Source organism: Gobius niger, assembly GCF_951799975.1.
Source record: "Gobius niger genome assembly, chromosome: 15".
Lineage (NCBI taxonomy): Eukaryota > Metazoa > Chordata > Actinopteri > Gobiiformes > Gobiidae > Gobius > Gobius niger.
The window spans coordinates 1054163-1079949 of record NC_136866.1 but is presented as its reverse complement, the minus strand read 5'-3'; the positions used below and the strand labels follow the sequence as shown (position 1 = coordinate 1079949).

Here is a 25787-nt window from a genome sequence, read left to right as displayed (position 1 = left end):
CCATTTGTTTGACACCCCTGCTTTAGGCCCTGTATTGTGAATGTGCACCATAGATGAAAATGTCATTTCAAGGGCTATTTTCTCACTGATTTGACAATATCTCCACACAAGTAGCAGCTACAGGCTTCAAACTTCCCAGCATTGGACTGAACAATACTTTGAAGGTTTTTAAGAGGGATTTTTTTAATATCTAATTTCTGGCCTGATTGATTGAGTTTTGAATTTAAAAAAAACAAGGCGGAATTTACATTTTTTACAGATTTTCCACACTAAAAACTATACAAGATCCACAATCCCCTCCATACATTTAAACCTGGCTAGATCCATTATTCAGATTTCCATAATCATGGGAACTTTGGAGCATTTCTGGGCATAAAAGCCTTATTCTTGTATGAAAATATAAAATGACTGAAAACACATTTTTCCCTCATATTTATGTCAGGAAGCTACAGCAAACATTTCAGATTGATTTCTCTAAATCTAAAAAAGTTTCTCTATTCACCTGCAGCGTCTGGCCTTAAACATCACTTATACCGATATATAGCGTTATTATTGTGTCCACTTCTTGCCACATATTCTCAGTTCTCTTCAATTTGCCCCAAACACACGGCGTCTCTTAAACTCTGAGTGATTCTCCGCCGTTCCCTGTCCCTTCAAGCGCACTTTTTTTTCCTTTTACATGCTTCTTAAATGAACAGAGACCGGGGGCAGCGTGGAGGTGGCAGATCAATAAAAAGAATTTACTGTGTGCTATTGAAATTTCCCAGCAGCTCTGTACAGTAGAGGCACGGCATGAAGCCTATGCACCATTTACTTCTAATGGGCTGCACCAAACCCGACAGCCCTTCAGTGAGGGGAGGGGGGGCACGTTTGAGCCACACGTTTGGGACCGGTCTCTGAAAACATGTACAGTAGGGTCACATTCAGGAGACCTCAGCCCCAGAGCAGCAAGGTTTGTATAACCTGGTCACGAGTACTAAATGAACATTGTTTTGGTAGCACTTTCACTCTGCGTAAACATTTTCCTTCATACGTTAAAGCAGAACTTAGTCACTTTTTTACCTTAATGAGTCCCTTTCCTAGTCCCTTTGAGGGTAATACAAGTGTTAATGGGATGACTGAGGGTCTTTCATCTCCCCCTGGTGTTGCTGGCCAGAAAACCACACATGCAACTTTCCCTGCCTCCGACCCGGCAGCTCCAATACACACTAATGAAAAGAGTGCAGCACCAAATCATGTTGGACACTGGTGTAAGATCTGCAGCTGCGCGTAGTTAATGTCGTCAAAACAAAGCACAAGAGAACGGGGGGAAAGTAAAGAAAAGGAAATTGTTGACTTTTTGACGTTTATATTTTGCCAAAAGTAACTCAAAAGTAACTCAAAGCTACATTTTTGAAACAGTGATTTCTAATACAAACATATTACATTTTTAAAGCAGTAACTCTTGCTCCTAGAGGCCATAAGCGCAACTGCAGGTGTCGTAGCAAGTTGCACTTTTTTAACTTATGAATCGTCCATGAGAGTAAATACTACGCTGACAGGAAAGACAAAGGGACAGAGGGATATTGAACATCCAATTACACAATGGAAATAGTTTTTTCACTCACACTTGGCTGTAAAATCTGTTTAAGTGGCGCTAGCCCGCAGTTAGCTTTGCCCGTTAGCCTGTTAGCTTCTTCTTCGTGATTCTATTAGTGTGTATAGGCAGCGAAGTTGCAAACATGGTTTTCTGGCCAGAGACACCAGGGGGCGATGAAAGACCCTCAGTCATCCCATAAACACTTGTATTACCCCCAGAAGGACTACGGAAAGGATTTATTAAAGCAGTACTAAGTAACTCTTCCCCCTAGAGGCCATAAGCGCAACTGCAGGTGTAGTAGCAAGTTACGATTTTTTAACTTATTAATGGTCTTGGAGAGTAAACACTACGCTGACAGGAAAGGCGAAGGGACAGAGGGTTATTGTGCATCTAATTATACAATGGAAATATTTTTTTTCACTCAAACTTGGCTGTAAATACTGTTTAAAGTGACGTTAGCCGCAGTTAGCTTGGCCCGTTAGCCTGTTAGCTTCTTCTTCGTGATTACATTAGTGTGTATTGCTTTCTCCGGACCGGTGGCAGTCAAGTTGCAAACATGGTTTTCTGTCCAGAGACACCAGGGGGCGATGAAAGACCCTCCAATCATCCCATAAACACTTGTATTACCCCCACAGGGACTACGGGGAGGGTTTATTAAGGTAAACACGTTACTTAGTGCTGCTTTAAAGCTGTAACTACTAATATAGAATATATTACAATATTAAAGTAACTTACTTAACACTGTTTGTTTTGTTTTTTTTCACAATCAGAAGAAGCTAACGCCGCTTTAGCACCATTTACAGCCAAGTTATTACAAATACAATATCCCTCTCTCCGTCTGTCTTTTCTCAGTATTTACTCTCACAAACAATGAATAGTAAAAAAAACATTATACTTCCACGTGTTATTCCCATAGCTGTCTGCAGAGGGCGCTCTCTTTTCCTTACATAGAATATGAAAGCTGCAGGACCCAGAGGAGTGTGTGCAGGCCTCAGTTATGTCCACTTTAAGCACAGTTTTCTCCTCCACTGCCGGGGATGCTCACACGTTAGCTTCAAGTACAGTCAGTCCATTCACTCTTTACAAAGCCGCGTCCTCGGCTCCTCAACGCCGCCTTTACAAAATCATTCTCTCTTCACTTTTTTCTCGCCGGGAAATGAACTGTTTGCCTTTTTGTGAATCGTTCCGTATTTTAACCTCGAGACTTCTGAACGCGGAGATATTCAGAGCGCTCTTTTCTCCGACTCGCCGCGTTTATGTTGTTGCCTCTCGGATCGCGGCGAGCTCAATCAATACGGCACAATATCTCCCCTCAAGAGCCCTCGGCCGCCGCGAGATCCCGTTATGGAGCGTAATGGCTGCGCGGTGGCCCGGCGCGTCTGTTGTGTTAAGGTCAAGGACTGTCTGAAGGACCTGGAGTGGGAGACGAACGCTCGGAGTGAAAAGGTGCAGAGAGAGGCGCACAGACGAGGGGGAAAACTATAGGTTGAATAAAGATCAGTGGCAGAGTGGCGATGGGGGGGGGGGCTGGTGGGGGGGGGGGGCTGGTGGGGGGGGTTGGGGGAGGGGGGGAGGGTACAGTAACGCGGCTTTGTCCTCTGCTGCTTTCGTGGCTTTGCAGCTTTTTTAGTCATCATAATAACTCACGCCGCAAGGGTCAGCGGACATTATAGCTACTGTGCACGTGAGATTGAGGGGAGTGTAGGGAGGGAGGGAGGGAGAGGGGGAGAGGTAGAGAGGGGCGGGGCCTGAGAGGGGCGGGGCCTGAGAGGGATGGCAAGGGGGATTTAGGAAGAGAGTCACAGCATAAAGACAGATATCCGAGTGTCCGCACTATAGGGCCTGTACAGCACAGCGGTCACGACGAGTCCACAGAGAAACACTGTGCACTCACAATTTCACACAATGCACGTGGAAAAGACGAGAGCACGGACGGTCCCAGGTCATATAGACCACAATGCATTGCGAAAGTCAGAGGAGACCAGCCGAAAGCGTCAGGTCTTTGACCTGGACATAACACGCTGTTTTAAACGCATGTTGCACTTAGGCCTGATTTATGTTTTTCCCAGAGGGGGCCCCCTGCCCCCTGCCCCCCTGCCCAGTCAAACCACCCGACAATAAATAAATGAAGAGATGAGCTTCTCTATCTCGCTTATGAGACGGGAGGTCCATAGAGCTGAACGAGCGTCACACGGCCACTGTACGGCAGTGTTAATGTCGTCGACCAAAATATTTAGTCTTAATTTTAGTCAAAGTGATATTATTGTGACTAAAATTGGACTAAAACTAAATGAAAAGTTTCTCATGAGACTAAAACTGTGACTAAAATGTCCAGATATTTGAGTCGACTAAAATCAGACTAAATAAAAATGAAAAGGAGAGACTAAAATCATCCAAACTTGTATTGAGCGTCTGAAAGAGCCTCAGATCATGTTTAAAGGATCAGCTCTGAGCTTTGTTCATGTGGAGCAGAAACATGAAGCAGAGGAACAACATTAAATATGATTAGAATCAATATCATCAATGCAAAGTCCACTCAATTAGTCTGAAATTTAGTCGACTGAATTTACTTGCAATTTTAGTCGACTAAAACTAGACTAAAATCGAATTACATTTTCGTCAAAAGACTGAGACTAAAACTAAATAAAAATATGTTGTCAACATTAACACTGCTGTACGGGCAGCGGTGGCACAGTTGGGAGAGCTGGTCGTGGGTTCGAATCCCAGCTACTGCACATGCACACTTTCGTTGTGTCCTTGGGCAAGACACTTCACCACTTGCCTCCCGTGTACATGGGTGTGTGAATGAGACTGTAAAGCACTTTGGGCTAAAGGTAGAAAAGTCCATTCACCATATTCATGTAAAGACACACTTGCTTCTAAACATCTGAGGCGGACCTACAGACTCACTGTGGTCAGAGATCGTTAGTGTCGCTGACGAAGCTTCTCGGAGCCGCCTGTGCAGTGAAAGATGCTGTAGCTTTCCTTTCGCTCGAGCTGTTACATGATCGATATCTCTCCCTCTCAGTCCAGTGAGTTTTCTTCTTCAACGTAAAATCCATGTCAAATAAAACTCATCTGAACGTTTACCCACAGATATGTAATCGCCGCCGGGGTTCGGTCGGCCTGAGCGCGAGCGTGAAGGTGTCCATGCGTTGTGGAGAGTTGTTTTTAGGTTTACATATTAAAAGCAGCGCCTCCCAAATGTTAACGAGTCCTCAAAGGCACGGAGGCGCGTGTGAGGTGGAGGAGGCGAGGTCAGCTCCGCAGTGCATTCCTTCACACCCCTCAGCATCTGGAGGAGAGAGGGAGGGAGGGGGGGAGGGGGGGTGAAGGGGGAGGAGAGACGAGCACCGGGGGGGGAGGAGAGACGAGCGCCGTGGGACGTCTGTATCACACTTCATTCTTCATCCTCACCTCCTCACGTCCTCCTGCATCTCCTCCACACTGTAGTAACGACTGCGCCTCATTATGGCCCTCATGTGGGTGCGGGTTCACGCCCTCTGCTGGCGTCGTGTGCAACTACATTAGGAAAGGGAGAACTAGTGGTATTTTAGTGGTGAAGATGTGGATGAGGCACATGGATGACCTTCTCCTGCCTTCATTCCTACATCCGACTCTTTTATTTTGTTATATTTCTATCTTTTTCCTCCCCTTTTTCCATCGTTCCTTCCCATCGCAGATCTGTCCGGCTAAATGTGCGGATTTCTTTTTTTTTTTTACTCATCCCCATCCGTTAAAACGCACGGTGTTGCCTTGGTGACAGCAACGCACGGTGTCGCCCGGGTAACGGGAACGCCGCCATGGCAACACATGTAGTTTATAAGGCAGGTGCCGTCGCGCTGTGAAGCCATTTGTAGGAGGAGAGAAAAAAAAAGGAAAAAGAGGAGGAGGAGGAGGAAGAGGAGAGGAAGAGGAACCAGCGGGCGATGGTGGACGACATTTGTGCGTCTGATTCCAAAGCCTTTTTATTGTTGTTTTTTTTTGTATTGTCGTGACTTTGTGAAAAATGTGGATTCAGAAAAGTTGGGAAATGTACATTTAAAGAGCGCTTCTGGGGGGGGGGGGTGTCCTTGACCCCTCCCTCAGCGATCGACCCCCGTCCACACACACAGGCTTTGGCAACGATGCGTAGCCCGTTGTGCATGTTTTAGGTGCAGAGAGAGTGGAGAGGGGGGAGGGAGGGGGAGAGTAAGCGGCGGGGGCGGGGTGCTAGGGAAAACAGACAGGCCGTTAGCGCGGGGGGAAAAATATGTTATCGCCGTGGCAACGCTGTGTGGCAGCTCTCCATGGCAACAGCAGGTGGCTCGGGGGGGGGGGGGGGGGGGCTGCGAACGCGGCGCTCGCCCCGGCGCCGGCGCGGGCCTGTCTGCGCTGTCGGGTCTGTGATGTGAGAGGGGCGGGTGCTCGCGGGGCCGTCCGTCTCCTTCATTTTTTTTTTCTTTTTCTTCTGTTTTTTGTTGTTTTGTTTTTATTTGGTTCTTCTTTCATCTCGCAGACGTTCAGCAGCGTCGGGTTGTAAACAGCAGTGACGGAGGTGGAGTCTGTGATTAGAAACGGAAAGGATGGTGTGCAGTCTCCATAAGGAAGCAGTGTTAATTTCGTCGACTAAAATATTTAGACTTAATTTTAGTCAAAGTGATATTTTTTGTGACTAAAATTGGACTAAAACTAAATGAAAAGTTTCTCATGAGACTAAAACTGTGACTAAAATGTCCAGATATTTGAGTCGACTAAAATCAGACTAAATAAAAATGAAAAGGAGAGACTAAAATCATCCAAACTTGTATTGAGCGTCTGAAAGAGCCTCAGATCATGTTTAAAGGATCAGCTCTGAGCTTTGTTCATGTGGAGCAGAAACATGAAGCAGAGGAACAACATTAAACATGATTAGAATCAATATTATCAATGCAAAGTCCACTCAATTTACTTGCAATTTTAGTCGACTAAAACTAGACTAAAACCGAATGACATTTTCGTCAAAGGACTAAAACTAAATTAAAATATGTTGTCAACATTAACACTGTAAGGAAGTCAGAAGAGCTTTCAAAATGACTTTCAATCATCTCATCCATGTTTTCCTCCTCACTCCCTGCACATCTGTAGCAAACACTGTGACCACAACATTGTGTCTCTGTTTTCTCACCTTTTCATTGACCTGAACTGAACCTCTAAGCTTCACCTCTACAGTTTATGTGTCTTATATGTATATGTCTCTAATCCTTCATATGAAGTCATTTCTCCATCGTCATATCAATAAAGTCTGATCTGATCTTATTTCCACTTGGCACTTCTTTTATTTTAGATCTTAAGTACTTAGATACGTGTTTTGTAGCTCGATAAGACCAGAAACCTGCCAGAGACTGAACCTGTTTGTGAGGTGTGGCCCAAGTGATGTCGCTCCCTGTATTTGTTATAGTGCACGTACAGTTTGTCTGAGAGAAACTCCTCTACCTCCAGCTCACTCTCTGTAAACTCAGTGTCTCAGTATGAGGAGGATGAGGATGATGAGGATGATGAGGATGATGAGTAGGGCTGAAACAACTAATCGATTAATCGCCAACTAATCGATTAGTAAAATAGTTGTCAACTATTTTACTAATTGATTAATCGTTTTCTAGTAAACACAGACTTAAAAAGAGCAAAAATGACATTACATTTTACTTATTTTTGATGGAAACCTACTTTGTTTTACAAGTTAGAGTCTTTAGTGTTTTGTACATTGACAGTTTCATAAATATCTGTCTGTGTCTCGTCCAGTCCTAAAGCAGAATTGGCACTAAGAGCCTCCAAAAACACTCACTTTAAGTTTACTCCATCAACACGTCCTCAAGTGATGCCACTATAGCTTTATGTGATTAAAAGAAATGAATAAATACAATTTTCATACACCTTTCACAGCCAAGTGATTAATCGATTAATTGTAAAAATATTCGCTAGATTAATCGATTACCAAAATAATCGTTAGTTGCCCTAATGGTGAGGATGAGGATGCAAGGGTTTTGTTAGCGATTTGCTTTAACTGAGTCCCCCTCTGTCCCTTTTAAACTCTTAACCCCGGCCTGAACCGAGCACGTTGCCTTCGGTTTGGCTTTACCCAAATCTAAAAGCTCCTCCGATAAAACGACGGAAACGAGGATGAGAACATTTTTTAAAAAGCAACAAAAGAGCGACAAAAACACAATTAAAAAGTGACAGAGCGACAGTGAAGTGACAAAGAAGGAACAAAAGCGCGCTGGGAAAAAAAGCAACAATCAATCAATAAAAAAAGTCACAAAAACACGACTTAAAAGCGACAAGAACAAGACAAAATTTGTGGCGGCAACGCAGCAAAAGAGTCACGAAAAAGCGACAAAGAGTGCGATGAACAGGCGACTAAAATACAGCAAAAAATGTGACAAAAGAGCAAGGAAAAAGAAGAGAGGAAGAAAGCAACAAAAAGTGACAAAAATCCGACAGAAATGTGACCGAAACGGGATCAGTTTTGTCGGTTTTAGCTTCGAAATGAGGCGTCACTCAAGCCTACGGGCTGTTTTAGATTCAGGTAAAGCCAAACTAGAGCAAATGCACAAGTCGATGGTTAAGAGGTTAAAAAGCTACTCTTTCTCCTTGACCTTTACTGTACTTTTGTGTCACTGCTTGTACTTATCGACTGTGTTGTTCTCAAAGTGCCTCATGAACAGCTGGGCACTGTTATACCAAAATATTTGTCATCAAGAACCAAAAACCTGAACAATAATGTGACTTTTGTCATGGTTTAAAGTAAAATGAAGAAAGAAATGGCCCAAAATGCAGACTGCAACAGAACTAGATTTAATATGTGCAAAAATCAAGAAACTGACAAAAAACAAAAATAAAGCAGGAGCAACTGAAAAACCCAACTCACAAACACAGACATGAAGACAATGAACTGACAAAGAACAAAGGAAACACAGGGGTAGAAATACATGAGGAAACGGGGCACAGGTGAGGCACATTAGGGCGGGGCAGGCGAGAACGAGAGGGAAGTCAAACAGAAAATCACAACAGACCAAAAAGACATGTCAAAATAAAACACCAAGGCCATAAACACAAGAAAACAAACTAAAACAGGGCAACAGAAAGCAGACCATGACAACTTTATTCCCTACAAGAGCAAGATCTTGGTCCGCAGTTCCCGTATCTCGAGGATGAACTTATGGCACATGCTTTGAGTTGACGGAGGAAACCCAGACACAGGAAGAAGCTGCGACCATGTGAGCGCCGAGCCTCCGACTGGCCGGAGCCTTTACAAAACATCAGCGTTTCCGATTGTGTCTGGAAACCTGAAGCTCCGCGCACAAAGCCAGGTGTCTCCGCTTCTCTCCTCCATAATCCTGTGTGAAAGAATCCGGCAGCGTCAGGAAAAGTGCAGCGTTGATTAATGACCTGCTAAAGACCACTCAACCCAGAACCCCCCCCCCCCCCCCCCCTCCCGCGTCCCCGTATAGATTTAGCGCCGCTCTATTGTCTGCTGCCGCCGCGTGCTGGAGGAGACGTCTCCATCTCTGTGAGGAATGCCGTCATTACCTCCCTCATTAGCGGAGCAATGATCACCTAAACTGGCTCTGCGCCGCTCGGCTGTGTCTGTGCACGAGGCACCGGCACATACAAGCACAGAGGAAATCCACGTGCACATATGGACGTGTAGGGAATGTATTCTTATTTAAAGGTGCATTATGCTACTTTTGTGCAGGAAAACCCCTGATATGTGTGTGTTTGACCTTGTAGTGACCCAGCGGTGTGAGTGTGAACATGGAGCCTTTACTTTCCATCACGGGGCCTCACTGCTGACGGAGCCTCTCAGCAGAAAACCTACAAAGCAATTGATCCTGGAGCGTTGTAGAGGCCACTGTGATGGAAGTTAAAGGCACCATGCTGACCTCTCATACAGGGTCACTACAAGGTCAAATACACACAAATATCAACAAGTATTTCCTCATAGAATGTTGCACATTGCACCTTTAAAGCAGAAGTATCCAACCTTTTCTCCTGTGACATACTGTGTGTTCATTTCGTCGACTAAAATATTTAGTCTTAATTTTAGTCAAAGTGATATTTTTCCGACTAAAATTGGACCAAAACTAAATGAAAAGTTCCTCATGAGACTAAAACTGTGACTAAAATGTCCAGATATTTGAGTCGACTAAAATCAGACTAAATAAAAATGAAAAGGAGAGACTAAAATCATCCAAACTTGTATTGAGCGTCTGAAAGAGCCTCAGATCATGTTTAAAGGATCAGCTCTGAGCTTTGTTCATGTGGAGCAGAAACATGAAGCAGAGGAACAACATTAAACATGATTATAATGAATATTATCAATGCAAAGTCCACTCAATTAGTCTTAAGTTTAGTCGACTAAAACTAGACTAAAATCGAATTACATTTTCGTCAAAAGACTAAAACTACATTAAAATATGTTGTCAAAATTAACACTGATATATACAGTGTATATATTTAAATAAAAATGGCAAAGAGCTTCACTGACGCTTTAATATTGTGTTGCCTTTAGCTTTGATTACAGCACGTTTTAAAACTCCTCTGCAAAAACATCCAGAGTTGTTCATTATTCACTCAGGTCTTGTATCGATGATGGGAGAGCGTGACCACTGTGCAAAGATTCTCAATGGGGTTAAGAACTAGACTCTTTGATGCTCTTTCACATCGTGAGCCCGATGAATCCTGGCATTGTCATCTTGGAATATGGTCATCAGGGAAGAAGAAATCCACTGATGGAATAACCTGGTCACTCAGGATCAGCCTGATCTTATAGAGTTACTGAACCTCGACCTGAACCTCACCAACCTCAGATCAGAACCATTAGCTGTGTAGATTATAGAGTACTTGACTCTGTGCATAACTTCAAATCAAAACAGCGCTGCCCAAGAAGTGACTTCCTGTTTTGATCCAGCACGCCAAAGTAAAAGCACAGCTCGTTTAAGTTTAAGTTTAATGGTTTTGTATCGCCCAATATCACAACAGAAGTGGCCTCACAGCTGCAACAAACATCAAGGCAATAAAACAGAGCAATAAATATGACAATTAAAAGGTGAATCCAGGCAAATATAATGTCCAATAGGAGGCGGCGACGAGCGGCGTGGGCGTCCCCCGTCCCCCCGAGAGATCCACTCCCATGGACGGACAGGCTATAGAGACCCAGGGCCGGTTCCTCCGTTCACCCGGGTTCCTCATTAGTTTGGCAGGTTCTTGCAACATTACATGAATATAATTAAATACACACATTTTAAGTGTTTTGTCTAGAAAGTTGAACTCGTGAATATGATGGTGCTTTTATTTTGGCGTGCTGGACTGAAACAGGAAGTCAATGATAGGGAGTTCCTCTTATCATTGCTTGTTAAGATTTGAGTTCTGTTTATTTGATCGTATTTACCTCATGGTTTGAAGTCGACGCCACATCATGAACTGTTTTTCAGGATCATAAACCTGGAAATGGCACAAACCTGCACCCACCAAAAAGTGACAGGGCCCAGAATCTGTGTAACATTCGCTCTGGTCCAACAATGTGAAGTGGATGCTTGGTGTTTCTTGTGTTCAGTCAGATCTGTTTGGTATAAAAGAGGGAAAAGGATGAACTGAACTCTGTCTGTCGAGCCGCTCATGAGCTCCACATCGCTGCCTTTATTCCCCGGCGTTGGTGTGTGTGCCGTGTGAGTGGGGAGGGGGCTGGCCGGCGGGTAGGGGGCGGCGGGGGGGCTGTCGTGAGAAATTACCCCCGTGGTACCAGGACGGCGAGGCTGTAATTCTCGGAGGTAATCACAGGGAATAATGGCAACAGTGGGACACCCGGGAGTCTAATCACTATAATCAGGAGCGCCGGCTTATAGGCTCAAAGTCCTGCTTCGATATCGGACTGGCCGCGATGCCCCGTCTGACGCTCGCCCCGCAAGTATCTGCCGATATCCAATATTTACCGATACCAAGAGAATTTCTTAAAAGTGGCTTTCTCTGAGTGAAGAAAATAACTGAATCTTCTCCTTTGTAAGATCAATGATGTCATATTTTATTGTCATATTACAGATCGATTATCAATTGATAAACTCTTGGATGAACATTTTACAAGGGTGACTTTTCTACACTAAACCCTTGGATATACGACAGGCTTTAGGTTACATTATTATAAACCACTCACATTAAAGAGGGGGTGTTCTGCTTTAAAGAGGGGGTATTCTGCTTTAAAGAGGGGGTGTTCTGCTTTTGTCAGTCCCATAGCACCAGTCTATATCTCACTACAATGATGACAAACCTTCTGTTGGTCTGTAAATGCAGTAAATTAGAATAACTGCCTTGTATAAAATGTCTCTCTCAAAATGGCTGTAGTGAATGTCTTGAAATAGGCCTCTGTCTCTTTAAGAACCTCTGAGCCTTTAGACACGCCCCCTCCACACGCTGTCTGTGGCATCAGTGGGGAGGGGGTTCTGCTGAGGAGCAGTGGTTGGTTACTCGGCTGGTGACCAAAGCTCGGAGGCGTCTCCAGGAGGTGGGGGCGTTCCTAGGAGGACTCAGGCAAACCTATCCCTAAAATGGCCGCCATCAGTCAAAAATTCAACAAAAATGTGACAAAAATTCAACAAAAAAGTGACAAAATTTCAACAAAAAAATGACAAAAACTCAACAAAAAAACCACAAAAATTCAACAAAAAATGACAAAAACTCAACAAAAAAGTGACAAAAATTCAACAAAAAAGTGACAAAAATTCAACAAAAATGTGACAAAAATTCAACAAAAAAAACACAAAAATTCAACAAAAAAAACACAAAAATTCAACAAAAAAGTGACAAAAATTCAACAAAAAAATGACAAAAACTCAACAAAAAAGTGACAAAAATTCAACAAAAAAATGACAAAAACTCAACAAAAAAACCACAAAAATTCAACAAAAAATGACAAAAACTCAACAAAAAATGACAAAAATTCAACAAAAAAGTGACAAAAATTCAACAAAAATGTGACAAAAATTCAACAAAAAAAACACAAAAATTCAACAAAAAAGTGACAAAAATTCAACAAAAATGTGACAAAAATTCAACAAAAAAAACACAAAAATTCAAAAAAAAAACACAAAAATTCAACAAAAAAGTGACAAAAATTCAACAAAAATGTGACAAAAACTCAACAAAAAAGTGACAAAAATTCAACAAAAATGTGACAAAAACTCAACAAAAAAGTGACAAAAACTCAACAAAAATGTGACAAAAATTCAACAAAAAAATGACAAAAACTCAACAAAAAAGTGACAAAAATTCAACAAAAAAATGACAAAAACTCAACAAAAAAACCACAAAAATTCAACAAAAAATGACAAAAACTCAACAAAAAAGTGACAAAAATTCAACAAAAAAGTGACAAAAATTCAACAAAAATGTGACAAAAATTCAACAAAAAAAACACAAAAATTCAACAAAAAAGTGACAAAAATTCAACAAAAATGTGACAAAAACTCAACAAAAAAGTGACAAAAACTCAACAAAAATGTGACAAAAATTCAACAAAAAAATGACAAAAACTCAACAAAAAGTGACAAAAACTCAACAAAAAAGTGACAAAAACTCAACAAAAATGTGACAAAAACTCAACAAAAATGTGACAAAAACTCAACAAAAAAGTGACAAAAATTCAACAAAAAAATGACAAAAACTCAACAAAAAAGTGACAAAAACTCAACAAAAAGTGACAAAAACTTAACCAAAAAGTGACAAAAATTTGACAAAAACCTATCCCTAAAATGGCCGCCATCACAGTTTTTACAGATTACTCAGAAATACGTGAATGTGCCAAGGCAACACTTCAGCCATGTTTTAAGTGAGGGATCGGATAGTATCGGATATTTGTCGCCGATTCCCGATTTGGTATTTTTTCCAGTATCGGTGATAGTCATTTCGATTGTGCCTGTTCATGTGCGTGAGTGTCCGTTTTGTGTCTAACTTTCGTCCTTAACTGTTCACACTCTCTTCTTCTCCGCAGTCCTCCGCTGTGGTCGGGGAGTCCGCTCTTCAGGAAGAACGGCGGTGTGCTGCTACAAAGCTCCGGCATTTGTAAGTCACACTCATTTACCTTTAACGCTCGTCTCTGGGTTCTGAGGCTGGAGCTGCTGGACTGAAACTTTGTGGTTGATGTTGTTGAGCCTGACAGTGTATCCGTATAGTTTTATTTGCCGATATTTGGAGTGAAATTCCTGCCACGTGGTATGTCTGGATCATCGGTGAATTTAAAGCGCAAACGTATGAGCTTGAACTTCCTTTTAAGACGGAGTTTTGTGAGATAGAAATGTCAGATCTGGCAGCCCTTCTGCAGAGTGAGGTGGATGTAAACAGGGTGGACTTGAGCTGCAATGTGCTGTCAACGCAAGAGTCAAATATGTCTGACCTTTGGGAGGACCGTAAGTATCGCATTAAATATGCACGCCGGCAATTAGCCATCATTAATGCTGCTGCTTTCAATCATTTTCTTGAAAAGACTTTTATAGATGGAGGCTTTTTTTTTTTGTGATTGATAGAATGAGCCGTGAGCAGGTCTGAACCGAGACTGAACCTGGGCTCAGTGTGGAGGAGTGACAAATGAGCAGAAGCTGTTTACTTTGGCAACAGTGTGTGAATTAATAAGAGCTGCTATTTAGGAGTGATAATGGATTTTATTAAATAAAAAAAGCAATAATGTTGATACAATCAGGCTCACTGAATTATAACAAAAATAATATCCTCATTGACCTTTGCTTGACAACATTTTCGAATTTTAGCACTAAACTCCTCTAAAGCAGAACTAAGCAACTTATGCCCCTAGAGGCCATAAGCGCCACTGCAGGTGTCGTAGCATGTTAGGTTTTTTACTCATTAATCGTCCGTGAGAGTAAACACTACACTGACAGAAAGGACAAAGGACAGAGGGATGTTGTATATTGTGCCACAAGTCCATGACATAATGGAGATCATTTTTTTCTCTCTAACTCGGCTGTAAACGCTGCTAAAGTGGCGCTAGCCCGCAGTTAGCATTGCCCGTTAGCCTGTTAGCTTCTTCTTCGTGATTCTATTAGTGTGTATTGGTGCTCCGGGTCGGAGATGGGAAAGTTGCAAAGGGGGCGATGAAAGACCCCCTAATCATCCCTTTAACCCAGAGGGAAAGGATTTATGAAGGTAAACACGTTAGTGCTGCTTTAATATTGATTCCTGAAGTATCGTGTATTGACCTGAGATCCGATACCAGCACTGATATCCAGACTTCAGAGGTACTCAAAAGTAATGTTAGTAATGTTCAAACATACTCAAGTAGAAGTATCAAGAAGTGGCCCAAATATTCAGAGTAAAAAAGTATTTTCTCAACAAACAAAAAGAGAGAGAAAACCTTACTTGAGTACTGAGAGTACTGAGTAACTGAGTGTAAAACATTCATGTTTCAGTAATGACATGAATTATGAGAAACAAAACATGAAATCATGTAAAAATATATATATTTATATATATTCAAAGAAAATACCATGAAAACAAATAAAAAGAATTAAGTTAAATAAAAACAAATGCATCTATTTTACAGTATTTGTCACTTAAATATTTGCTCAGTGTCACAGTAAGAGCACAATTACTATTACTCAAGTAGAAGTAAGAAGTACTGTATGGCAATAACTACTTACAAAAGTACAGTCACTTTGATAAGTTACTTCAGTTCATGTTTTTGAGAAATATACAAAAAATGCTTAAGAAAATGTGGTTAAGTTTGCATTACTGTTGTGCATAAACTGGAACAGAGAAACAAACGAGCATTTGTATTTACAAATGACCATATTTTTATTTTAGTAAAGAATAAAACATATGTGTACTGTATATGTGTGTATGTATAAGTATATATATAATATATTGTATATATTTGTTTTTTGTAACGTCTTTGATGGTAGATGTTGTTTTGTTGTTTTGTAATTAGGGCAAAATAAGCCACGGCTTCAGCTTCACCTTTCCGGTTTCCCGCCTCGTCTGTGATGAATTTGCAGAACATACGTTTTGTTTTATGTTTTGTAACCGAATAAACCTTCATTCATTCATTCATACTTGAGTAGATGTAACTGAGTACTTCCCGCCTCCTGCACCTGCAGGACCTTAGAGGTGAGTCAGAGGTGACCGACTGACAGACAGGGGAAATAACTTCACTTCTCCAACACCACAATCAACGTTTCAGCTTCATTTGCTGAATCTAAATTATAATAATATATATACATATATATAATCTATATTCCTTGGTTAAACGGCGTTACAAAAGGCGGTTTAGACTTACCGTGTGATCCGCCTCTCGCGTCGCCCTGGCTCCTCCCTCTCCCTCCGGATCTGCCAACTCCAATCATCTCAATTTCCAATCCCTCTTTTTTTTCCCAGCACACCTTGAGAATACTGAGCGCTGAGTTCAGACGCTCGGCTCAGAGCCAGAGGAGAGATGCTTCTTTTGCTTTTTCCTTTTTTCCGAGGCGGATTCTTAAGTTTGAGGAGGGGGAGGAAAAAAAAAGAAGACGGAGAAATCATTGAGACAGAGAGATTTGATTACAAAGAAGCCAGGAACGCTCCACTTCAGAATGGGAGGCTTGGGAGCGCTTACGGTTCAGCGGCAGACCTTCGAGAGTCGTCACATTTACTACACAAACGCTGGAGATTCTTTGAGGAAGTGATGCAGAGTTTAGCTGTGCAGAACTTGCCTCTTTACAAAGCGCTGTTACACGAATGCACCCACGAACCACAGGCCGGGCAGTTCCAGCCTCATCCCAACACAAATCACTCCCCTGTCCAGTCAGAAGCAGGATATATTTGTCTGATCTTCTTTGTAAATGATTGTGATATGAATAAACCGACCGAAATCAAAAGACAGTTTAATATGTACGGATTAAATAAGTTTTCTTTAACATGTATTTTGCATGAATGGCGAAAACGGCTTGGATTTTTGCCTTTTTGCCCATTTATTTACCAAGTTTAAAGGGGATAGATGCAAATTGGCCATTTTATGCTCACTACTGCCACCTCAGGTCATACGTGTAACTGCACCTCCTATATTAAGCTCGTGCATTACCTTTCTGACTGACAGAGCAGGATTTTAGAGGCAGTTGTGGTGAACAGGTCTGAGCTCATTCTACACAGGACATGGAGGAACATGTAGGGGGAGGAAAATACATCATTTTAACATTTTTGAACTCCTTATAGTCCCTTTAAAGGTTAGTGCTAGATGTTCTGCTCCGGAGGGACAGTCTGCTGTGAAAACGTGAGATATCATGACACAAATGAAGGTTAGGGCCAGGGAAATGGTTCACCTCTTAACTCCCGCCTGAACCGAGAGGATCTTTTTCCTCACGTCATCACATTTTTTCTTCCAACATTTTTTTGTTGGGTGTTCAGCTCATTTTTGTAACTTTTTTCTAATTTATCACATTTTCGTCATTTTTTTTCCCGTCAATTTTTTCGTCCATTTTTAATCAAATTTTTGTCACATTTTTGTCACATTTTTAACATTTTTCTGTCAATTTTTTATCATTTTTTTGATTTTTTTTGTCACATTTTTGTCATTTTTTCGTCCATTTTTTGTCAATTTCTTGTGACATTTTTGCCACTTTTTCATCATTGTTTTGTTGCTATTTTCACAGCTTTTTTCCCAGAAGCTTTTGGACTGGGGTAAAGCCAAATTGGAGAAAATGTGCTCGGTTCAGGTGGGAGTTAAGGGGTTAACTTTAAGGATTAGGATTATTTGTATTTTTAGACAAACCAACTCATAGATCTATACAAACTCACAGCAGACCGTCCCTCCGGAGCAGACGATCTAGCACTGACCCCCTTTAAAGTAAATGTAAGCTGATAATGTTTGCGACTTTTCATCATAACAGGTTAGATCTGTGTGGTTTATTCATGAAACGTCGGCTGTTCTCCATCATATTGACCCGTCTATCGTTCCTCAACACTTTTCCGAGTGATTTGGAAGAATTCTGAGCCTCTGGACATTCGGACGCCACTACAAAATGTGGACACTATGTTGGTTTGTGTCTCAAAGTTTGGCTGAAGCGCCCCCTGTTGGCAGCAAAGGGAATGAAACATGAACAAGAGCATCCCGCCTTTGCTCTGCCCGATCCCGGCAGAGTCTGGCTGGTGCTCGGATGGAAGCCTGGGTGGATGTAGTGAGTGGCTGGTGGGGGTCGGAGATGGCGACGGTTGGTGACTTGCTAATACAGGCTATTGTAAAGTGCAATATAAGTCAAAGCCATTATTAATATCACAAGAGAATAACTTTATAACATGGTGTTACGGCCCCAGGCCTCCAGGTTTCCTCCTTTTTGCATATTTTTGTTTGTGTGGCCTAAACCTGTTTCCCCCCCCATGTAAATTTGCTGCTGTGGTCCTGGGCTGCGATTGGTGGAGTGCATTGGGGTCCTGGCTGCTGATTGGGGGAGCAGTTCTACACCTGGAGAGCTCGTTAAAGCCACCTGTGCAGCCACTCCTATAAATGGACTCCACTGTGGCTCATTCGGGGCGGCTGGTCTCTGTGTGACCAGTACGCCATTTGTATTAGTGTCTGTGTCCCTTCGTGTCATTAATGACTGTGTGTGTCCAGGGAACACTCGTGTGTGTGTAGGCTGCTGGGCTTTGTGGCCAGTATGCTATTTTGTGTACTGTGTCTCTTTGTTGTTAATGTTAACTTTTGTGTATTCAGAGACACTCGTTCTGTGTGTTGTGTTTAGTTTGTGTCACTTCTTGGGACGTTCACTATAAAGTAGTGACGTGGAATCAAGTGACACTTGTTGTCTAGTCATGACTTTGTTTGGTTTTGTTAGGCCTGATTTTGTCTGTTTAGTTTGACTAGCTTTGTTTTGGTTAACCTTTTTGTAAACACTGTAAATAGCCTTTGTTCTTATGGTTATTTTTGTCACTCGTTCGTTTACCTTTTACGCTCCTTTTATTAAATTACAACTTTATATTACCATTTTACATCTTGGTTTTTGTTACGTCCTTAACTAGCAGAGCCGGGTCGTAACACATGGTTTAAAGCTCTAAAAAGTACATTTTGCATTATGTTATAAATCCAGTTACTTCCTTTCCTTACGCGCATCCTTTTATTCCTCTCTCCCCCCTCCCCCCCCTCCCCCGCTCCCCCCTCTCTCCGGTGGCTGGACGGCAGCTTAAATGGACATTCAATCCCAATCAGGCTGCACTCCGGGACGCGCTGGGGCTGCCGGTTCCCAAATGGAGGGGGAAATGGATACATTAGGAAGCGTCTGTGGCTTCCCCTCCGCCGCCCCCCCTCGTAATGGAGTGGTAATGGTCAAGAAGAAGCCCACGGGCCAAAGAGAGGAGAGTCTGAGCTCCAGAGTCCCCCCCCCCCCAGACTGTGTGTGCAGGGGGGGCTCAGCTGCTGGGGGACGGGGGTCGGGCTTAAAGGGAGACCGAGGAGAGCGGCTCGGATCGTAGCCTGGCTCCTCAGACCTAAACGCTCTTTAAGAAGTTAGTCCAATATCAAACCAGACTAAACATTTAGGAAACACTTTACTTTACGGGCCGGTACGTCCTTGGTACTTACAGTGGTAATTCTAGGTACTTATGGTGGTACTTAAAGGATACTATAGTGGGAATTACAAGGTATGTACTTCTAGATACAGTGGTAACTCTTAGTAATGAAGGTCGTACTTCTTGTTTTCTCTAACGCTGTTTTATGTTGTTTTATAGTCACACAATCCTAGAAATTACGTCTGTTTGTAGAAGTAGCACATTCACTACCTATGAATTGCTGCTGTAGTATCCTTGACTTCCAATAAGTACCATAAATGTATCACTGAAACTACTAGAAACTATCATTTAAAGCAGTGGTTCTCAACCTGGGGGTCGCGAGACAAATTTGGGGGGTCGCCACATCATTTAGATAAAATATACATATTTTCATTAGCGTATAATCTAGTGTTTTATTGTAGCATGTGTTTGCTATTTTACCAGAGGGCCATTATTTGTTTGTAGTTTGATGAATTTTATTTCAGCCGTTTGTTTTTTTTCTTTGTTTTTTAAGAATGATGTCGGCTAATGTTCCTATTTCTCACAGTGTGACCCGGGCGGGGGGTCACGAACCCCTTTACCTGTTATGATGGGGGTCGCGGCTCCATAAGGTTGAGAACCACTGATTTAAAGTACCAAAGTAAATAGAAGTATGACCTTCATTACTAAGAGTTATGACTTAGTAATGAGAGATACAGCGGTAACTCTGTGTCTCCCTAACCCTAAACCCTAATGACTAGTAATTATGACTTTTAGTACCACAATAATAACCTAGAATTGTCACTGTAAATACTAGTACTTACCACTGTAATTACACTGTAATTACCACAGTAAGTACCAAGAAGAACCACTGTCATTACTAGTAATTACACTATAAGTACCACGGACTTACCGGCCCGTAATGTAAAGTGTTACCACCATTTACTTAAAGAGCTCTGATAAACCAGGACAAATGAACATATAGTGCATCATATACACATGTGTCTGTAGTGTTAAAGGTCCCGTCCCGCTCCACACTGGAACACCCGAAAGGACCGGCAGGGAGACGAGCGGAGCCTTTACTGAATCAGAAGTGCCTTCAGCAGTCACGGCCGCGCTGCCCAGGACTGAAGTGTGTACAGAAGTATACAGTCTGCTCTATCATCGTTCAAACATGGGGAGTATTATCTCCAGCTCGTCGTGTGCAGAGGGGAGTGTGTGAGGAAGTCTGTGGGCCCGTCTCATCCCAGAACAAAGGCGTCGTTCTGCCGCGTGACCTCGGCCGCCTCAGCTTTACAAAACACAGGCGCAAAACCTGCAAAACTAACTGTGTGACCCCCCAAAGGGAAGGGCTACGAGTCTGAAGAGAGAGTAAATACTTGAGATTTGTTGCATTTGTGTGGGGCTTTAAAGCAGTACTAAGGAACTCGTGTCCCTAGAGGCCGTAAGCGCCACTGCAGGTGTCGTAGCATGTTGCGTTTTTTTACTCACTAATTGTCCGTGAGAGTAAATACTACGCTGGCAGAAAAGACAAAGGGACAGAGGGATATTGTGCATCCAGTTACACAGTTAAGATCATTGTTTTCACTCAAACTTGGCTGTAAATACTGTTTAAGTGGCGCTAGCCCGCAGTTAGCTTTGCCCGTTAGCCTGTTAGCTTCTTCTTCGTGCTTCCATAAGTATCGGTGACTTTAAAATGGCGTTAAATTAAACTCTCTTTCAAGACATGACTTGGTCTTGAGCCTCGAGATGTAATAAAAACAAAATGGACAAAGTTTTGGGACTTGCGCTCGAAGCAGACGTGACGAGTCCCAGAAATGAACCTCTTCCCCTTCGTCTTAACCGAGCGCGTATTCTCAAGTTCAGCTTTTCCCCAAAATCCAGAAGCTTCTCGACCAGAGCTCAACAGTCTAACGCCTCATTTGAAAGCCAAGTCCTACTAAACTGATCATGGCTTTATTGTTGTTTTGTTGCCGCTTTTTGGTCACTTTTTTAAAGCGATTCAGTCACTTTTTCACTGCGTTATTGTCGCTCTTTCTTGTTGATTTTGCATCTTTTTCCGGTCTTTTTTTGCTGCTTTTTCATCACCCTTTAGCCGTGTATTTTTGTAGCTCTTTTTTTAATCTTATTTATTTATTTATTTGACAGGGACATTGCACAACAAATGTGTTGCACAGACCAGAGATGCTCCGAGCTCATTTCCCTCTGTGGTCCCTGGGCAGAGGCAAAGTGACCGCAGGTTTAAACAGTGACCAATGAGCATCTGACTTTAGAGTTCGTTCACAATATAAAACACATATAAGGCACCGGCAAAAGGATCAAACATTCAGATACAATATTTACAGTATTTACAATAGCAATTACAATCATGTACAGTTTTGCCACTTGTTTGCTTTTAATTGGAATAAGGTAAAGCCAAACTGTGCTCGGTTCATGTTCAGGGTTAAGAGGTTAAAGGTAGAGAGAGAAACAGTGAATGGCACAATCACCCACAATCCTCTGGTGGAAATGCTGATCTGAATGACTGCAAAGATAAAAGCCCCCCACCCCCTGGACCCCGGCACCTGACAGTCGCATGAACTCCCTCCATATCACACGACTTCAAACCCTCCTCGTTGCATCATGCGCCGTCAGACCACCCAGGGAGAACCCGAACTTCTGTAAACGCATTTGAAAGTGTCGCTGCCGAAGAGTTGGAAATAATGTTTGCTTAGCGGCGGAGTTGTGACGGAGCGCCCGGGGCAAAGGCACGAGGGGTAGAGCGTGTACTCCACACAGTGAGTGCCTTTTCCATCCCATTATTGCTTCCTCCGTCTCCCGCTCCCAGAGCTTTCAGACCTGCCCGTGCTCTGGCTGAGCTGATGCGGCTGAAACCCGCCGCTCCCAGTGGCCCCGAACGCCTCGCGCAAGGACAAAAGCTACAGCAGCTGTGTCCTCAACCCCACCCGCCCCCGCCGCCCCCGGAGGTGGAGGAGCTGAGGAGCCGTGTGTTCACGAGCGGCCGGTTCACGAGCTGCCGGGTCACGGGGACTTCGTTACGATGGAGACAGTGGATTCTGTCATTTACGTGTTTGTTCAGATGGTCAGAATGGTTCAGTAAGAATAACATCTTCCCCGTCAGCACATGTTGCTTATCAGGCAAAATCGACCTGTTGGAGCTTTAACCTCCGGGCCAGTCTAACGCCTTATTTGAAAGCTAAGACTTACTAAACTGATCTAAATGGATCTTTTTCCTTTGCCACTTTTTTGTCACTCTTTTGTCACTTTTTCATAGTTTGTTTTGTCACTTTTTTGTCACTTTTTTGTTCCCCTTTTGTCGCTTAAGGGTCGTCCCAGTAAAGGATGGAATGCAGAGGACAAACTTCTTTGTACATTTGGATTATGATAAAGAAAAGCACCTTAAAGGGACTAGATGCAAGTTGGTCATTTTACACTCACTACTGCCACCTCAGGTCTTACATGTAACTGCAGTCTCTATATGAAGCTCGTGCATGACTTCAGACCTGAAGTAACAGCTTTGTGACAGTGCAGGGTTTCAGAGGCAGTTGAGGTGAACAGGTCTGAGCTCTTTCTACACATGAGGACATGGAGGAACATGTAATAATGATGCCTTACACTTGTAATGTGCTTTACAAGCCTGTATTACCAAGTTTCTCAAAGCGCTAAACTGTCGTTATTATTCATTCATTCCATGCTCAATGATGGTAAGCTACTGTTGTAGCCACAGCTGCCCTGAAGTAGACTGACAGAAGCGAGGCAACCAGTCTGTGCCATCGGCCCCTCCGACCCCCACCCACTCACTTCACTCACCCAGGCTTCCTCGTGTTACCAAACGGTCTCCAAGTGTCGACCAGGCCGGTCCCTGCTGAGCTTCCAGGGTCTGATGGGATTGGGCAGAGCAAAGATATGACCTTATGTTGGAGGATGAAAATATTTAGTTTTAACATTTTTAAACCCCATATAGTCCCTTTAACCTAAGCTTTTTCATAGCTTATTTTGTCACTTTTTTATCGCTTTTTTTTATCACAATTTTGTTGCTCTTTCATTGTTTTCTTGTTTCGTTTTTCTTAGTTTTTGTCCCGATTTTGTGATGCCAAATTGGAGAAAAGGTGCTCGGTTCAGGTGGGGCTTAAGAGTTTAAACCATGCTGTAAAACTGTAAGATAATCAAAAACACACCTGTATTGGAGTATTTCCCTTCAAATCCTGTTTACTTTGGTCGTTTCTTCCACCACTACAGAAGCGCTCCTATCTTTACACCCTGGAATGTGTTGCCTATAGAATCTAGAAGAGTCCTAGACATTTGTAAAGTCTTGAAACCATCACCGGATCCACTCTGAGCCGTTGTAGCTACAATCGGTGTCTTGTATCTTGTTAATGTTGTGTGTAATTCCTTCTGCGGCCAGTGGAGGGCGCTCCATGCAAGATACAAGACAAGACCTGACCTTTCTGTGTATTTGCCACACACACATTTAACTGGAAACACATGACACACAGTACGTTTTTTAACTTTATAAGCAGCAGTTTTAAATGTTACGTCCACTTTAAAGAACTTTTTTTTTGTGGATAACATTAAAAACTGAGCGTGACGAATCATTAACGAGGCTAATCACGTTCTGCTGTTGTGGCTTTTCTTTGAGGATGTTGTGGCACGTGTTTCCCGCCGTGTTACCTGGATACAAGTCATACCTCACCGACTCGGATCGCGAGACGCTTTAATTAACTTGTCAACCGCGGGAAAGCGAAGGCGCGTCGGAGCCCAAAAGTGTTAAATGTTTAATTGCGGCGTATCACGGGGAGGAAAACGCCGCGTTGATTGTATTGAATCGGGTCATTGAGCAAATTATTACTTGTGAAATGAACAGAGCGCGGCTAAATGCAATATTGTGACAGGCTCCCATTACGGCGGCGCCAGCACGAGCTCTGTCTGAATGTGCTTTTCGCCGTTATTTCTGTGTAGTCGACATTCGCGGAGGTCACTGGAGGTCGCGCGATGCAGGCGTTTATCGAGAGTCTGCGTTTCCTTTCAGAAACCAGATGCCAGAGACGTCTGCGCTAGTTATGTGCGAGTAACGGCGAACTTTCTGATTTATTATCATGGAAATACGGTGTTGTGCGAGTGCCTGCAGCTGGAGGTAGAACTGCAGAGTCAGAGTCAGAGTGTGGCTGTTTTCAGGAGGATCCAGCTGTACGGGATGCAGGGAAACGTGGCCTTTTCCCACTAAACCTTCATTTTCACCACGTCTGGATCAGGGGTGTGAGATCAGGTCCCGCTCAGACGCCACATCTGCACATACTGCCGCCAACATCTGTGAGTGGATGAGCAGGAAGCACTTCCTTCCTTGTTCTCAGGAGTCTGTGGTGCTTGTTGTTTATTTTGTTGTTCTTCTTCTAGTTCTTCTCTTTCTTCTTCTTCCTTGTCTACTTCTCCTCCCCTTCTTCTTCTACCTCTGTTCCTTACTCTTCTTCTCCCTCCTCTTCTTCTCCTCCTCCTTCTACTTCTTCTACCTCCTCTTCTTCCTCGTTTCCTTCTCCTCCTTCATCATCTTGTTCTTCCTCTTATTCTCCTCCTCCTCCTCTTCTTCTTCTTCTCCTCTTCTTCTTCTTACTCTTCCACCTCATCTTCTTCCTCTTCTTCTCCCTCCTCTTCTTCCTCGTTTCCTTCTCCTCCTCCTTCATCATCTTGTTCCTCCTCCTCATTTTGTTTTGATAGTGGATCTGCTGAAAAGGCCACAGCTTCACCATATTTTCAATATTGGGGCCAATATTGAACTAACTTTGTAGTTTTTCACACAATGGAGTCTCCAAAGTACTAGAGTGGGATTCCCGTAGTTTTTTTAAATCACATATGTTTGTCCCGCTGAATACTATGTTAATACTAATACTATGTTACTATGTTAATACTAAGTTAATATGTTAATACTCTGTACACTATGCAAGAGTGAGTTTATGTGTGATTTTGTGATCATTTCCCATCACCATTCACTCTTTGTGTTCATGTAAACCCCTGTGTGCTTCGGAGGCTTTATGACACTTTACTCCTTGTTGATTTTACCCCCCCCCGTGTTTGTCAAAGCACCATCAGTCGGCCTCTAAGTAGCTGCTGCTCACAGGCTGGTTATCGCCGTCCGGTTAAACTCCCGCTCCCCAATAACAAGGCCGGGTCTGACACGGAGCAGGAAGTGTTGTTTTGACTCAACAAAAGTCTCTCTCTCAAACAGCAGCCCAGCTGTGCTGATCTTTGACCTCCCGGGGGCTGCGTGTGAGTGGATGGAGCGTGTGTTGTAGGCTGCAGGGCATGTGAGGAACCTTTAAAAGACTACAAACATGGAGGCGGCGCAGGGGCACAGGGGAGGGGCACAGGGGAGGTGCACAGAGTGGACTGAAAACTGGCTTACACGAGACTAAAGTTTACTCAGGAAATACAGCTCATCCCCAGACATTATTGCTCTTTTCTCACTTTAGCAAATACTGTCAGTTATGCCAAAGAATCGACATCCTTTTCTCATATTGAATTGTGGGTAAGGTGTGTTTTATCGTCCCCGTAGGGAAATGTAACAGGTTGTGATTACAGACGGCACGGGTGTACAGCGATTAGCGCTTCACAACTAGAAGAAGATCTTTATTTATACAGCTCCTTTCACAGACATGGTCACAAAGCGCTTTACATGAGACAGTTGTACATTCACTCCACACTC

At 43.0% G+C, this 25787-nt stretch overlaps 1 protein-coding gene across 1 annotated transcript in view; it reads left to right on the top strand.

Moving 5' to 3' along the window:
* Positions 1-25787, top strand: part of ches1 (checkpoint suppressor 1) — a 200550-nt gene that overhangs the window by 152663 nt on the left and 22100 nt on the right. Inside the window, exon 4 of the mRNA XM_079571824.1 lies at positions 13581-13651. Within this exon, the coding sequence (XP_079427950.1) occupies positions 13581-13651 (71 nt within the window). The remainder of the gene's footprint in view (positions 1-13580; positions 13652-25787) is intronic.